At 41.9% G+C, this 17,204-nt stretch overlaps 2 protein-coding genes across 7 annotated transcripts in view; one reads left to right on the top strand and one right to left on the bottom strand.

Moving 5' to 3' along the window:
- EDA (ectodysplasin A) overlaps positions 1–17,204 on the top strand; it is a 523,165-nt gene that overhangs the window by 19,389 nt on the left and 486,572 nt on the right. The gene's annotated exons all lie outside the window — the stretch shown is intronic.
- On the bottom strand, positions 9,759–10,612 carry LOC102441671 (E3 ubiquitin-protein ligase Siah1-like). Its single transcript, XM_014466304.2, is given in 2 exon segments — positions 9,759–10,021; positions 10,024–10,612. Coding segments are annotated over 2 exon segments (846 nt in total). The 5' UTR covers positions 10,607–10,612.

The following is a 17,204-nucleotide window of genomic DNA, read 5'->3' as shown; positions in this document are numbered from 1 at the left end:
AGTCATTACCTCCCCTCGTGCCGTGCCCAGTAGTTGAGGAGTTCGGGCCCCCCTCTCCTTGATCGACCATTATTCTGTGGGTGATAGAGGACGTTACCTCAACCCCTGGATCGCCCTGATTTGTATGTGACAGGGGGCGGTGCCCCAACTCCCCTATCGGCCCTTATTCTGTTCATGACAGGGGGGGAGCTCCTCAACCCCCTGATCGGCCTTGCTTTGTGTGTGACGGGGGGAACTCCTCAACCCCCTGATCGGCCCTGCTCTGTGTGTGACAGGGTACAGAGCCCCAACCCCCCTGATGGGCCCTGCTCTGTGCATGACAGGGGGCAGCGCCCCAACTCCCCAATCGGCCCTGCTCTGAGCCCGACCAGGGGCTGCACCTAGGGATTAGGCCTGCCTTCTGCCACCCGGGAGCAGGCCTAAGCCAGCAGGTCATTATCTCCTGACGGGTCCCAGACTGCGAGAGGGCACAGGCCGGGCTGAGGGACCCCTCCCCCCCCCCCCCGAGTGCACAAATTTTTGTGCACCGGGCCTCTAGTCTATACTAATAAAAGGGTAATATGCTAATTAGACCGGGTCGACTGGCCATCTTCCGGACATCCAACTTCCTTCTGGACAAAGCCATGGTGGTGGGGGCTGAGGCAGAGGCAGTTAGGGGCAAGATCAGGCCAGCAGGGGAGGGAAGTTGGGGCAGCCAGGGCGGCGGGGGAGGGCCATTGGGGGCAAGATCAGGCTGGCAGGGGAAGGCAGTTGGGGGCAAAATCAGGCCAGCAGGGGAGGGCAGTTAGGGGTTATCAGTCAGGCAGAGGCAGTTGGGGGCGATCAGGCAGGCAGGCAGAGGCAGTTAGGGGCGATCAGGCAGGCAGGCAGAAGCAGTTAGGGGTGATCAGGCAGGCAGGTAGGTGGGCTGTTAGGATCCAGCGGTCCCAGATTGCGAGAGGGATATCCAACCGCTGGTTTAGGCCCGATCACACAGGGGTCCCTGATTGGAGAAGGTGCAGGCTGGGCTGAGGGAGCCCCCTCCCCCCCGCCCCCCATGCACGAATTTCATGCACTGGGCCACTAATTATATATATATTGATTTCAGAGAGGAAGGGGAGGGAGGGGGAGAGAGAGAGAGAGAGAAACATCAATGATGAGAGAGAGTCATTGATTGGCTGCCTCTTGCACAGCCCACACTAGGGATCAAGTCCACAACCCAGGCACGTGCCTTGACCAGGAATCAAACCATGACCTCCTGGTTCATAGGTCAATGCAAGCCAGGCCCCTTTACATTTTAAATGCATCTCTTGTAAACAGAAATTAGTTTATTTTTTAAACAGTCTATCTCTTTTTAGTGGCACATTTAATCAATTTTCATAGAATGTATTTAATTATATACTTGGCTTTAAATGTAACATAATACTCTTTGCATTCTACTTGCCTTGACTGTTTTGAACCTTTTCTCTCCTTTCTTTTGGTTTTTTGTCTCATTTTTTTTTTTACCCTTTGTTAACTTTGTAGTTGTACCTTATTTTATTATTGTTTTAGTGTATATACTAAATATTACAACATGCATTCTTGACTTATAGTTTGAGAGAAGTTAGTTCTTTCACCTTTCTATATAGTGCAAAGGCCTTAGAATACTTTAACTCCATTTTCTCAAACAATATGCTATTGTTCTTTTATAAAATAATTGTCTACACAATTTAAACCACACAAAACATTATCATTGTTGTTGTTTTATAGTCAATATTTATTTAGATTCCCTGATGTTTATCCTTTTCTCTTCATTTTTTTTGTTTGTTTGTTTCCAGGCCTCTGTCTCGCTCTTGCTGCAATAGCACCCTTTAGTTTATATCAGCTGTAAATTATTTTTTTCAATTCTTATTCTGAAAATATGTGCTTATTTTGCCTTCATTTTTAAAGGACATTTTTAATGGATCTAGAACTGTAAGTTATTACTTATTCTTTTTATTTTTAAAAATATTTATTGTTAAGAGTATTACAAAGGTCCCTTTTTTCCCCCCATTGCCTCCCTCCACCAGGTTCCAGCCCCGTCCCAGGCCTTCACCACCCTATTGTATGTGTAAATACGTAATGTATATATGCATATAAGTTCTTTGGTTAATTTCTCCCCATCCTCCCTCCCACCTTCACTCCGAGATTCGTCAGTACGTTCCATGTTAACATGTCTCTGGTTCTATTTCATTCATCAGTTTATTTTGTTCATTAGATTTCTTGTTTGTTTATTTTGATTTTTACATTTAGTTGTTGATAGGTATGTATTTATTGCCATTTTATTGTTGTTTTTTCTCTTTTTTTCTTCTTTTTCTTCCTCTTCTTAAAGGATACCCTTCAACATTTCATGTAGTTCCGGTTTGCTGGTGATGAACTCCTTTAGCGCTTTCTTGTTTGTGAACTCTTTATCTGACCTTCAATTCTAAATGTTAGCTTTGTGGGGTAATCTTGGTTGTAGGTCCTTGCTTTTCATCACTTTGAATATTTCTTGCCACTCCCTTCTGGCCTGCATAGTTTCTGTTGAGAAATCAGCTGACAGTCCTATGGGCCCTCCCTTGTCGGTAACTAACTGATTTTCTCACTGTTTTTAAGATTCTATTTGTCTTTAACCTCTGGCATTTTAATTATGATGTGTCTTGGTGTGGGCCTCTTTGGGTTCCTCTTGTTTGGGACTCTCTGTGCTTCCTGGACTTCTATGTCTATTTCACCAGGTAAGGAAAGTTTTCTGTCATTATTTTTTTCAAATAAGTTTTCGATTATGTGCTCCCTCTCTTTTCATTCCAGTACCCCATGATGTGAATGCTTCTATGCTTGAAGTTGTCCCAGAGGCTCCATACATTATCTTCATAAATTTGGTTTCTTTTTGCTCGTCTGATTGGGTGTTTGTTGCTTCCTTATATTCCAAATTCTTGATTTGATTCTTGGCATCCTCTACTCTACTGTTGATCCCCTATAAGTTATTCTTCATTTCAGTTAGTGTATGCTTCTTTTCTGACTGGTCTTTTTTTTTATGTCTTTGACATTCTCACTAAGATCCTTGCTAAGTCTTGCTAAGTCTCTTGAAGCTCTCCTTAAGTCCCTTGAAGCTTTCATTAAGGTCCTGAGTAACCTTATAACCATTGTTTTGAATTCTGTAGCCAGTAGTTTGCTTGCTTCCATTTCTTTCATTTGTAACATGTTTCCTTGTCTCTGAATTTTGGCTGCTTCCCTGTGTTTGTTTCTATGTATTAGGTAGAGCTGTTATGTCTCCTGAAATTGGTAGAGTGGCCTTGTGAAATAGGGTTCCTGTAGGGCCCAGTGGCTCAGCCTCCCTAGTCACTTGAGCTGAGCATTCTAGTTGTGCCCCTGTGTGGACTGTGTGCACAGTATTGTTATAGTTGAGACTTGATTGCTGTTGGTATTACTGGGAGTAAATGACCTCCAGGCCAATTGGATGTGAGGACAAAATGAGTCTACAATGGAAGAGCTACTGTGCAGGAGACACCGCTATGGAGCAGGACTTACTTCAGTGGGGCTTTGGTGATCACTGAGTCTGCCCCTTGAGTGTGTCATTCATGGATGTGTAGAGTTGTAATCTGATGTGGTCTGAAGTTGTTCACCATGTTCACTGGCTCTAGGGCCTCCTGAGAGGTACAAAGTCAGCCACTTCCTGGGGGCCACCCAGCAGGTTCTACAAATAAATCTGTATGTGGTTGCTACTTGTATTGGGCTTGTAAGTGCCCAGGTGAGGCCCAGCTGTGAAGCAAGGCAGGCTGGTGCTAGTGCTGGGTCTTGGTCCTTTTATTGAGAGGTTTGTGGCATGCTGCCTCCAGTTGATGCTTGTTTAAGAGATTTTAGCAAAGTCTGAAGCCTGAGCCAGGACTGGCCATTCAAATGGAAAAGCAGCTGCAAACAGCTTGGGTGGTTCTGCAAATTGGATGTGATGGGGTCTCAAGGAATTACCAGGGTGGAATGAACAGTGTAGGCCATGCTGATGGGAACTCAGATATGGCTGCCAGTTATCTCTGAGACAGGGGAGGTCCCAGGACAGGAACAATGACCCCTACGAGCACTCTTGTCTGAGAGATAGCTGCTTCCAAGTTCCTTCCCTGATGCCAGACAGTTCATTTCCTCCCCATATGTTCTCCAAAGCCACTGCACAGTGGTGGAGCTCAAAGGAAGCAGGATTGTGTATGTCCATTGCTTGGGCCCTTTAAGAGGAACACCTGGGACTCCAGCAGCCTCCGTGTCACTAAGCCCCAGTCCCCACTGGTTTTTATAGCCTGAAGTTATGGCAAATTCTCTGGAATCCTGGGCTGGATGTCTGGTGTGGGACTGGGACCCCTGCTTCTCATGGGAGGCCTTGGAGATAGCCCTCCCAATTAACAAAACACCACACATGGGTGTTGGCCCAGCCCGTTCCACACCTCCACCCCTCTTACCAGTTTCAATGTACTTACTTCTTTACTTTTCTAATTGTAGGACATCCATTAAGCCAGCTTTCAGGTGGATCTGAATGATGGTTGTTCCGTATTTTAGTTGTAATATTGATGTGGTTTTGGGAGGTGATGAATACCAGTATTTTCCTGTGCCGCCATCTTGGTTCCTCAGGTCAAAGTCAGTTATTCTTAAAACATGTTGAAGATACCATGTTACTGCCTACTGGCTTCCATTATTTCTAATGGGAAATCAGTGGGAAAAATTTTGTTTCTTTGGTAGGGAATGTGCTGCTTTCTCTTGATTCTTTTGATATTTCTCTTTATTTTTGGATTTTGGTAATATTACCATGATATGCATAGGTGTGATTTTTCTTGTCTTTGTAAAAAACTACTTTTAATATATACCATTTAAAAAACTGATTTTAGAGAGATGAAGGGAGAGAGAGAAGAAAAACAACACACTAATGTGAGAGGAAATATAGATCAGTTGCCTCCCATACATTCCCACACAAGGATCAAACCACAACCTTTTTGGTGTACTGGATGATGTTCTAATCAGCTGAGCCATGTAGCGACAGCTAAGTGTGAGTTTCTTATTATTTTTTAAAATGTATTCTTTTTTGTTTGTTTTTTCTGTTTTTTTTTATTTTATTTTTCAATTACAGTTACATTCAATATTATTTTCTATTAGATTCAGGTGTACAACATAGTGATTAGACAGACATATATTTTACAAATTGTTCCACCCAATATTTCCAGTAGCAACTTAGCCTCACATTTAGTTATTAAAATATTATTGTAATGCTACAATATTACAATATATTAATAAAATATATTTTCTATAATATACTATACATCCCAAGACTGTTTTGTAATTACCAATTTGTACTTCTTAATCATTTCAATTTTTTTAAAATAAGTCATTTTGTTCAGATTATTGCAGTTGTTCCTCTGTTTTCTCCCCATAACTCCCCTCCACCTGGTTCCCACCCCACCCCATGCCCTTACCCCCCATATTGTCCTCGTCCATAGGTGTTCGATTTTTGTCCAGTCTCTTCCCACACCCCCACACCCCTTCCCCCTGAGAATTGTCAGTCGACTCCCTTTTTATGCCCCTGATTCTATTATATTCACCAGTTTATTCTGTTCATCAGATTTTTTATTCACTTGCTTTTTAGAGTCACTTGTTGATAGATATGCATTTGTTGTCACTTTGTTGTTCATAATTTTTATCTTTGCCTTTTTCTTCTTCTTCCTCTTCTTAAAGAATACCCTTCAGCATTTCATATAATACTGGTTTGGTGGTGATGAACTCCTTTAGCTTTTTCTTATCTGTGAAGCTCTTTATCTGACCTTCAATTCTAAATGATAGCTTTGCTGGATAGAGTAATCTTGGTTGTAGGTTCTTGCTATTCATCACTTTGAATATTTCTTGCCACTCCCTTCTGGCCTGCATGGTTTCTTTTGAGAAATCAGCTGACAGTCAAATGGGTACTCTCTTGTAGGTAACTAACTGTTTTTCTCTTGCTGCTCTTAAGATTCTCTCTTTGTCTTTTGCTTTTGGCATTTTAATTATGATGTGTCTTGGTGTGGTCCTCTTTGGATTCCTTTGTTTGGGGTTCTCTGCACTTCCTGGACTTGTAAGTCTATTTCTTTCACCAGGTAGGGGAAGTTTTCTGTCATTATTTCTTCAAATAGGTTTTCAATATCTTGCTCTCTCTCTTCTAGCACCCCCATAATTCGAATGTTGGTACGCTTGAAGTTGTCCCAGAGGCTCCTTACACTATCTTCATATTTTTGGATTCTTTTTTCTTTTTGCTTTTCCGGTTGGCTGTTTTTTGCTTCTTTGTATTTCAAATCTTTAACTTGATTCTTGGGGTCCTCTAGTCTGCTGTTGATTCTCTGTATATTATTCTTTATTTCAGTAAGTGTATGCTTAATTTCTAATTGGTCCTTTTTCATATCCTTGAGGGTCTCACTAAATTTCTCAGAGATTTCTAGAAGATTCTTGAGTAACCTTATAACCGTGGCTTTGAACTCTATATCCAGTAGTTTGCTTTTCTGCATTTCTTTCATTTGTGACATGTTTCTTTGTCTCCACATTTTGGCTGCTTCCCTGTGTTGATAAAGTGGCTTTGTGTGCTATGTGTCCTATAGGGCCCAGTGGCTCAGCCTCCCCAGTCATATGAGGTGGACGCTCTTGGTGCACCCCTTTGTGGGCTGTGTGTACAGTCTTGTTGTAGTTAAGTCTTTTTAAAAAAATATATATTTTATTGATTTTTCACAGAGAGGAAGGGAGAGGGATAGAGAGTTAGAAACATCGATGAGAGAGAAACATCGATCAGCTGCCTTCTGCACACCCCCCACCGGGGATGTGCCCACAACCAAGGTACATGCCCTTGACCGGAATCGAACCTGGGACCCTTGAGTCCTCAGGCCGACGCTCTATCCACTGAGCCAAACCGGTCAGGGCTGTAGTTAAGTCTTGATTGCTGTTGGTCTCACTGGGAGAAATTGACTTCCAGACCAATTGGCTGTGAGGACCAGTTGTATCTACAATGGGAGAACTGCTGTGCTGGAAACACCCGTATGGGGCAGGACTTGCTTTAGTGGGGCTTTGGTGCTCACTCAGTCTGTCCCCTGAGTGTGTCTCTTATGGATCTGAAGAGTTGTAATCTGGTATAATCTCACACTGGCTACTGGGTACACTGGCTCTTGGATCTCCAAGGAGGTGCAAAGTCAGCCACTGCCTGAGGCCACCCAGCAGGAGCTACAGAGAGATCTGCAGATTCCTCCTCTTTGTTTGGGGTTTGGAGGTGCCCAGATGAGGTGCAGCTGTGAAGCAGTGCAGTCTGTTGATGAACCTTAGGCCTTCTTTTGGAAGCTCTGGGGTTCTTTGACCCAGCTGCAGTTTGTTAGGTTAGGTTGCAAAAGGCCAGGCCATTCATATGCAAAAGCTTCTGTGCACAGCTTGGGTGGTGTTGTAAATTGGGTGGAGCGTGGTCTCAGGGAATCACGGGGCGATGCAAACAGCAATGTTTGCCCGTTGGCCCTGCCTCGGATAGGTCCCTGGTTCTCTGTGTCCAGTGACCCCATGCAGGAACAATGAATGCTTCGAGCACCTCTGAGAGAAAGCTGCTCTCGTGTTCCAGCTCGATGCCAGACAGTCCAGTTTCTCCCCGTATGAGTCTGGGTCCCCAGAGTGTTTCCCGGAACTGGAGTTCAGAGTAGTCAGGAGTTTGTACCAATTAGAAATTAAGCATACACTTACTGAAATAAAGACAAAATCTGTTTTGTCTTTTAGTTGTAGTTTTGATGTGGTTGTGCGAGGCAGCAAGTTCAGGTGTTTACCTATGCTGCCATCTTTGTTCCTCCTAAAATATATTCTTATTGATTTCAAGATGAAGGGAGTGGCAGAGAAACATCAATGATGAGAATGAATATTTGATTGGCTGCCTTGTGTATGCCCCCTACTGGGGATTGAGCCTGACACCCATGTGCCCTGACCAGGAATCGAATCATGAAATCCTGGTTCATAAGTCGATGCTCAACTACTGAGCAACACTGGTTAGACTGATTTTCTTTATGTTTTTCTTCTTTGGGGATCATAGTTTTTGAATTTGTGGTTTGATGGTTGTCCATAAGTTTTGAAATGTTCTCAGGTATTATTGATTTTTTTTATTAATTTTTTAGAGAGACAAAGGAAGGGGGAGAGAGAGAAACATCCACATGACAGTGAAACATCTATCGGCTGCTCCCCACATTCCCCCTACTGGGGATTGAGCTAGCAACCCGGGCATGTGCCCTGACCCAGAATCAAACTGACAACCTTTCAGTGCATGGGATGGACGCCCAACCAACTGAGCCACCCTGCCCAGGGGAATTAGTTCTTTAAATATTGTCCCTTGCTCTACTCTAATATTCTGTAACAACCTCTTTTAGACATTTTTTCTGTATCCCCTATGCCTCTAACACACTTTTTTCTATATCCCATCCTTTTTTTCTCTTTGTATTTTATTCTGAATATTTTCTTTCGACCTACCTTCCAATTCACTCTCTTTAGCTTTGCCTTATCTTCTGTTAAACTCATCCACTGATTTCTTAATTTCACTTTTCACACATATTTATTTTTCTTGCTTGTTAAAGTGATTGTTTTTGTTTAAAAATCAATCAATTAATAAAATGTGTTTCAGGGCAAAATAAAAAGGAAGATTTGATAGATATATACAATGAAATACCACTCAGCCATCAGAAAAGATGAAATACTACCATTTGCGACAACATGGATAGATCTTAAGAATATCATGCTAAGCAAAATAAAAGTCAGGTATAAAAAGTTAAGAATCATATGATTTCACTTATATGTGGGATATAAATTGAAAGCAAAAAATGAATAAACAAGAAAAAGAAACAACAACTCATAGACACAGAAAGAGTATGGTGGTTACCAGAGGGAAAAGGGGTCAAATATATGATAACGGATGGAGATTTGACTTTGGGTGGTGGGCACACAATGCAATATAAAGATGATATAGAATTGTATACTTGTACCCTATATAATATTATTAACCAATGTCATCCCAATGAATTTAAAAAAGAGGGGAAAGCAGTGAGAAGACTACTCAACGTGGCTTGTCCGTTAAAGGACAGAAAAACAATAACACCCAAATACACATGCACGCATACATGTATGCTATATGCATGCAAAAGCAACACCAACAAATAACCAAAAAACCAAAGACCCAGTATTTTTCAACAGTACACTCATTCTACAACAAATGCAAATTATTATTATTATTATTATTATTTTGTTAATCTTTATCTAAGGATATTTTTCCATTGATTTTTAGGGAGAGTGGAAGAGAGAGGGAAAGACAGAGAGAAACATCAATGTGAGAGAAACACATTGATTGGTTGTCTCTTGCACGAGCCCTGACCAGGGCCCAGGCTGGTGAGTAGCCTGCAACTGAGATATGTGCCCTTGACCAGAATCCAACCCAGGACCCTTTGGTCCGCAGGCTGACATTCTATCCACTGGGCCAAACCAGCTAGGACTCCAGATTATTTTACAATGCTTCCTTTCTTAATACAAAAGATGCCCTCTTAAATGTGTGTGTATGTGTATGTGTGTATTCACTGGCTTACTGTTGACTTATTTGTAACTATATTAGTGTTACTACATACACCTGTTTCCTTTTAACAGCCTTTTATTTTATTTACTTTCATGTGACTAGCTTCCACCTACCAAAAGTTTCAGGTTAGCAGGCAAAAGGGTACCTATTTTCTGTGAAATTGAATGCAATGTTTTACACACTCTCCAGAAAATTTTTTATTGTCATTTTAACACTTGTTAATAGATACATTGATACCTAAATTGCCATTTTCTGCAAATCTCTGTGCAGTTCTTGTGTCAAAGACTAGGCAGTCCTTCTTTATAATGGCTATTTCAATTTCCTCATGAATAGATAGAGGAGTGGCTTCCCAAGTCAATCGCTGCTTATGATCAGTTAGCTCAAGTCTGTAAGCAAAATTTTCAGCTTGCTTGCATGTTCCTGTCAGCTGTAGGATGGAAAAAAACTGCTGCTACCCCTCATGTTTTTCCTTTTCTCCAAGACTATCATAAAATGAAAGCCATAACAGGACTGGATCATCACCCAGTCTAGAGCCCTGGAAAGATTGATGTTTGTAGCAAGGAAAATTATATCCTCTCCCTTCAGGGTTGCAACAAATGGGTGTTGATTCTTTAGATGTGGGATGACAACATCCAAAGCGCCTTGCCACTTACAGAAAGTACCTGGGCAGGGGCAGGGGCAAGGCTGAAACTCACATAGTGCTTCATGGCTTACTTTTCCTTGGGGTGGCAGAGTTGTTTCACATCCATAAGGGGCATATTTGCAAGGAAAAAGTACTGAAGTGGCCAGTTTCTCCAAGGCCAAGTTGCGAATGGATCCCAATGGGCCCCTGCAGGTTGGACAACAAGTGAGCTTTGGGTGACAGTTGCTACACAGAAGATGGCCACTGTGACACTGGAATATGGGTGGTAATGCACAGTCAAAGCAGATGGGACACTCAAAAAGAGTGGCTAAATCATTATTGGATGCAGTTGTGCCCCTCAGGGTGGGCTCCCTCTGGGATGTTGTGCATTCAGAGGCCCCAGTAGGTAACTCTGTTGTATTCTGCTGGCTCATTTCTGTGGGCAAAGAGTGCGCCAGGGACCCTGGCCCTGTTCACACTCCCTCTCACGCTCTACAGTTCCCCTGAAGTGCCACTACCTCTTCCTGTGCTGAAACCTACTTGGCACTATAGGGAAACAGGTCTGCTGCTGCTGCTGCTGCAGCTGCCTTGGGCAGCAGCCACTGCCACTGGCCAGCACAACCACCACAAAAGCTTCCTTTGTTACCCCTGGTTACAGCAGCTGTTGTCATTTCCGGGACCTTAAGTCCCGCCCCCAAAGGTTGCCATTTCCTGGTTCTCCAGCTGCTCCCCCCTCCCCCCACCCCGTGCAACCCCACCCCCCACAGCCATTGTCATTTCCGGGTCCTAGAGCCTCCCCACTTCATGCTTCCACTAAATACTACACACCAAGGTAGGCTTCTAGAATTTTCACTTGGTTCATTTGAACAATAGTATTTAGTTCTTTGCCAAAATTGACAATTTAGTCTTTTCTTGAATGTATTAAGCACAATTATTTGAAATTCTTCATCTGGAAGCTATCTCAATCCTTTAAAGTATGTTTGTGTTGTCTATTATCTCTCTTGATTTTTAAATTTATTTTGCCTTGTTTGCTCATATGCCTGGTTAGTTTTGGTTGAGTGGCAGACATTGTATCTGAAAAACTATAATAGAGATGGATTGAGGCCTCAGCTTTTAAAATTTTTATCCAGAAAGGATTTATGCTAATTTCAGGCAGGTGGTTAGGGGCACTAGCAATCCATTATCACCTAAATTCAGTGCAAGTTTGGGGTAATTTGATGCTGGCCACTTGAAGGCTGATTTAGCCTTCCTTTCAGTGTGTATACATTCTCAGTTGGAACCCAGTATCTGAGGGTTTATCTAGGGTTCCCCTCAATGATGGGTCCTGAATTCAAATGTTTGTTATTTTAGTTTATTGCACTTGTTAAAATCTCAGCTGTCTCTCAGATGACTCTTCTGTAATGACCTGATGAGAAAAACAGCCTCTCTTGGTTTTCTCTTTCTCCTGCATCTTGGCTCCATTATACTTTATTGCCTTATTAGGTCTTGGATGCCTTCAAATATATATATTATTTATATTTTATCACAATTTTCTTGTTTTCAGCAGGATATTTGGTCTGAATTAGTCTTCCTTAACTAGAAGCAGAATCAGTCAATTTCTTCAGTAAATATTTATTGATCATTTCCTATGCATCAGGTACTGAACAGAGTAATGAAACTGAAACTCTTGAATTGATTAGAGAGGATTTTGCCATCATGGAGCTTACAGGCAAATGTAATGCATTGATAAAGGTAATTATAGGATGATCTGTAGCACTAAGAAGGAATACCTGACCCAGACTTTTGAAATCAAGGAACAGTTATTGGACAAAGCATCTTTTCACCTTAGACCTGAAAAATAAGTAAGAGTTGTCTAGATAAGACTGTTTTAGGCAGAAGGAATAACATGTACAAAGAACTGGAAGAGGTGAGAGAGAACATAGCATATTCAGGGAACAGAAAACTCTATAAAACTATAGTTATCAAGACAGTATGATACTGGCATAGGCTAAGCATATCGGTCAATGGAACAGAATTGATTATATATTAACAACCCTGACATTTATGGTCAGTTGATTTTTGACAAATGTACCTAGGCAATTCATTGGGCAAAAAGATACTCTGTTCAACAAATGATGCTGGGACATTTGTATATCCACATGTAAAAAGTTCAGTTTAGACCCTCACTGTATACCATGTCCAAAAATTAACTTATGAAATAAAGGAAACTGGAATTTTGGTGGTGAGCATGCAATAGAGTTTACAGATACCGAATTATATTGTACACCTGAAATTTATGTAATATTATTGACCATGTTACCTCAAATTAAATTTTAAAATGTATGATAGACATAAATGTGTCAAAACAATAAACCTTTTAGATGAAAAAATAGGGGAAACTTTTCAAGACTTTGGACTGGACAGAACTTCTTAGGTATGACACCAAAAACAGAGTCCCTCACTCCCTCCCAAAAAGATGAAACTGATAAACTGGACCTAAAAAAAATTGTTTTTCAAACAACATTTAAAAATGGAATAAATGTGACAGACCACAGGAAAATATTTGCAAAACATATTCAATAAACAATTTATACCCAGCCCAGGCTGGGTGGCTCAATTGATTGGATCATTGTACCAATGCACCAGGGTTCCTGGTTTGATCCCTAGTCAGGACACATACAAGAACCGACCAAGGAATGTATAAATAAGTTAAACCTCTCTCTCTCTCTCAATTAATACATTAAAAAACCAGATTTTATATTTAGAATTTATAAAGGGCTCTTGGAACACAATGAAAAGACAACCTGAACATAAATGGGCAAAAGATAATAACAAATAGTTTAGCACAGAAGTTATTCAAATGGCTAAATAAATATATGAAAGAGTGCTCAGCATCATTATCCATCAGGGAAATGCAAATTAAAACCACAATGGAGACAAATACCATGTGATCTCAGTTATATGTAGAATCTAAAAAAATTAAAAAAACTAAACTCATAGCTAGAACAGATTGTTGGTTGCCAGAGGTGAAGGGTGAGAGGTGGGCAAAGTGGGTGAAGGGAGTTAAATGGTACAATTTTCCAGTTATAAATGTCAAGGAGATGTGTACAGCATGGTGACTGTAGTTTATAATACTGTATTGCATATTTAAACGTTGCTAAGAGAATTGATCTTAAAAGTTCTCATAAGAAAAAAAAATTCTGTATCTATGTATGGTGACTATGACTAGACTTATTGTGGTGATTATTTAGCAATATGTACAAATATTTTTTCAACCCTGTCTTCTAATTCACTGATTTGATCCTCAGCTTCCCTAATCGACTGTGTATTTCTTCCAATGTGTTCTTTATTTGTACTATGTCATTCTTTATTTCTGTTTGCATAGTCACTATATCTTTTCTCATGCTGTTGAGCATCTTTGCCATCATTATTCTGAACTCTATATCAGATAAATTTCTTATCAGCATTTCATTTATCTATCCTTCTGTAGAATTCTCTTGTTCTTTCATTTGGAGGTTGTTTCTTTGTCTCCTCATTTTGGCTGCCTGTTTGGGTTTGTGACTATGTATTAGGTAGATCTGGTACGCCTCTCAATCTCTAGTGTAGGACAGTATCAAACACTCTTTCTGACTAATTAGATCAGGCAAAGATTCAAAGCCTCCAGAGACCGCCTCTGTCTACAGACTGATAGGATTTTGTCTTGAATTGCCCTCAGGCAGTCGTCCACAGGTGTGGCAAGAGATTGTTGTTGTTGGGTTTTTTTTTCTAACTGGGTGGGGCAATTGCTTCTGCCTGGAGGCTAATTGTTATTCTCAGTCTCTTTTTTAAAAATATATTTGTATTAATTTCAGAGAGGAAGGGAGAGGGAAAGAGATAGAAACATCAGTCATGAGAGAGAATCATTGATTGGCTGCCTTCTGCAAGCCCCCTACTGGGGATCATGCCCACAACCTAGTCATGTGCTCTTTACTGGAATTGAACCTGGGACCTTTCAGTCTGCAGGCCAATGCTCTATCCACTGAGCAATACCAACTAGGTCTATTCTTAGTCTCTTAATGGGCCTGAGCAATTCTGCACTGTGGGGCAAAGTATTTTCCAATTGGGTGGATCAACTGTCTTCCCCTCAGGTAAGGTAGCCTGTATAGGAAATGTCTGCATGAGAAAGATGACCTTTGCAGCATGAGATGATGACTCAGCACAGGAAACCAGGGTGTCTGCCTTTTGAGCTCTAACCTAGAGCCCCTGATCCTGGCTTCTGCTCACACAGCTCCAGTCCATTACGCCCTCCCTCTGCTGGAGCACAAGGTGGGTGGCTTGACAGGGAATTTTGTGCGTTGGCCCTTTAAGAGGGTACCTGAATTTCCAGCCATCTCTCCCTGGCAGACAGCAACCCTGCTGCTCTTCACAGACAGATGTTATGTGGGTACCCTTCTCAGTTCTGGTGTTCTCTGTTGGGGGGCCCAGTTGGGGATTAGACACCAGAGTTTTCAGTGGCAACCCCTACAGCTGAGATATCTCTCAGGAACTTCAGTTGCTGTCTGTGGGAGCCTGCCAGCCTTTTCGCGCCTCCGCCTCTCCTAGCAGTCTCTACACAGTCTCCACTTTTCGTCTTCTGTTATCAGGGTTCTCTCCATCAAGTCTTCTGTTGATTATTCATGAAGTTTTTCTGTATTTTAGTTGTAATTCCAGTTTGGTCCTGGGAGCATGTCTGTGCAGCATCCACTTACTCCACCGCCATTTTTAATCTCTCTGCAATATGTACAAATATTGAATCATGTTTTATATCTGAAACTAATATAATGTTGCATGTCAACTATTCCTCAGTAAAAGTAATAAAATTTAAAAAACCACAATGGAGCTCTGGCCAGTGTGCCTCAGTTGGTAGAGCTTCATATTCTGTGCACCGAAAGGTCATGGGCTTGATCCCTGGTCGGGGTGGGTGTGGGAGGCAGCCAACCAATGTTTCTCTTTCAGGTCAATCTCTCTCTCTCCCTTTCTCTCTCTCAAATAAATCAATAAAACATATATTTTTTTAAAAAAAAGATGAATCTTTTTTTATGAAAGCACAATGGAGATTCTATTTCACATTTACTAGAATGGCATAATTAAAAAGGCCATTAAGAAGTGGAGATGTAGAGAAATGGAAACCTTCATACATTGCTGGTGGGAATGTAAAATGATGTAGCTATTTTGGAAGTCAGTTTGGTAATTCTTCAATAAGTTAACTCAGAGTTACCACATGACCCAGCACTACTACTACTAGATTTACCCAAGATAAATGAAAGCATATATTCACACTAAAACTTCTACAAAAATATTCATAATAGCATTATTCAGGATAGCCAAAAAGTGGAATGAGCCCAAATGTCTGATGGGTAAACAAAATATAGTATAATATTCTATACAATGGATTATTATTCAGCCATAAAAAGGAATAAAGTATGGATGCATGCGATAACATGGATGACCTCAAAAATATTACACTAAGTGAAAGAAGCCAGTCACAAAAAACATAATGTATGATTCAGTTTATATGAAGGATCCAAAATAGGCAAATATGTAGACAAAAATTAGATTAGTGAATACCAGATGGAGAGAATGGGGATTAAAGCGTACCAGATAACTTATTGAGGAGGGTTGTTGGAGGGTAGCAAATATTCTAGAATGGGTTTACCACAGCCAGGGTGGTAGTAGTGGAAGTTTGGTAGAGTTACTAAAAATCATTAAACTGTACACCTAAAATGGGTAAATTCTATGGTATGTGAATTATCTATATAAATAAAAGCCTAAGGGACTGTTTCACCTCTTGACTGGTAGCTATGACATGCACTGACCACCAGGGTTCAGATGCACAACACACAGGCATGGAAACATGGAACAGACTGATGAATCTCAGAGGGAAGGGGGGAGGGTGGGATGAGATTAACCAAAGATCTTATATGCATACTAGAGGCCCAGTGCATGGATTTGTGCACCAGTGGGGTCCCTCGGCCTGGCCTGCAGGGATCAGGCTGAAACCGGCCTGGTACACAGATTCATGCACTGGTGGGGTCCCTTGGCCTGGCCTGTGGGGACTGGGCTGAAACCGGCAGTCTGACATTCCCAAAGGGGTCCCGGATTGCGAGAGGGCACAGGCCAGGCCAAGGGAACTCACTGGTGCATGAATCTGTGCACTGGGCCTCTAGTATCTAGATAAAACTTATTTTTTAAAGTGTCTGGTAGATAGAATATGGTCAATAAATATGTAGGAGGTATTGGTTGTTCCTGAGTGATACCTTTTATTAGAGGAAGAGAATCTTCAAGACTGTTCATCCCAATTACTCTCATAGCTACCTCCCCCTAATCAATGTGTCCAGAATTCCAACCCAGAATAAGCCCACTCAGAAACTCCAGGGGTGGGGGTTTCAAAATGTATAATTTTAAACTCTATGGGCAATTCTGTTATGCACTCTAGGGTGACAATCTGTGATTTATGTAATGGTGAATGGCTTGGTATGGTTAGAACATGTGGGGCCCGATGGCTGTTTGCACTAGAGTGGTTATACAGTAATCAGGAATCTTGGCCCAGAATCAATCAGTTTCTCTCTCTCTCTCTCTCTCTCTCTCTCTCTCTCTCTCTCTCATAAAAATAGCTAGCTATTCCCAGATCCTACCTAGAATTTTTTAGGGTTGTTGGGTTAAAATATATAATACATACTAGAGGCCCGGTGCACAAAAATTTGTGCACTCGGGGGGGAGAGGGGGTCCCTCAGCCCGGCCTGTGCCCTCTCGCAGTCTGGGACCCCTCGGGAGATAACGACCTGCTGGCTTAGGCCTGCTCCCGGGTGGCAGAGGGCAGGCCTAATCCCTAGGTGCAGCCCCTGGTCGGGCTCAGAGCAGGGCCGATTGGGGAGTTGGGGCGCTGCCCCCTGTCATGCACAGCGCAGGGCGGATCAGGAGGTTGCGATGCCACCCCTAGTCACGCTCAGGGTATGGCCGATTGGGGGGTGGGGCACCGCCCCTGTCACACTCAAGGCAGGGTCAATAAGGAAGTGCGCGCCACCCCCTGCCACG

This window comes from Myotis lucifugus, unplaced genomic scaffold (assembly GCF_000147115.1).
Source record: "Myotis lucifugus unplaced genomic scaffold, Myoluc2.0 scaffold_4, whole genome shotgun sequence".
Lineage (NCBI taxonomy): Eukaryota > Metazoa > Chordata > Mammalia > Chiroptera > Vespertilionidae > Myotis > Myotis lucifugus.
Note: the sequence above shows the minus strand (reverse complement) of the source record. Positions and strands in the feature narration are given on the sequence as shown.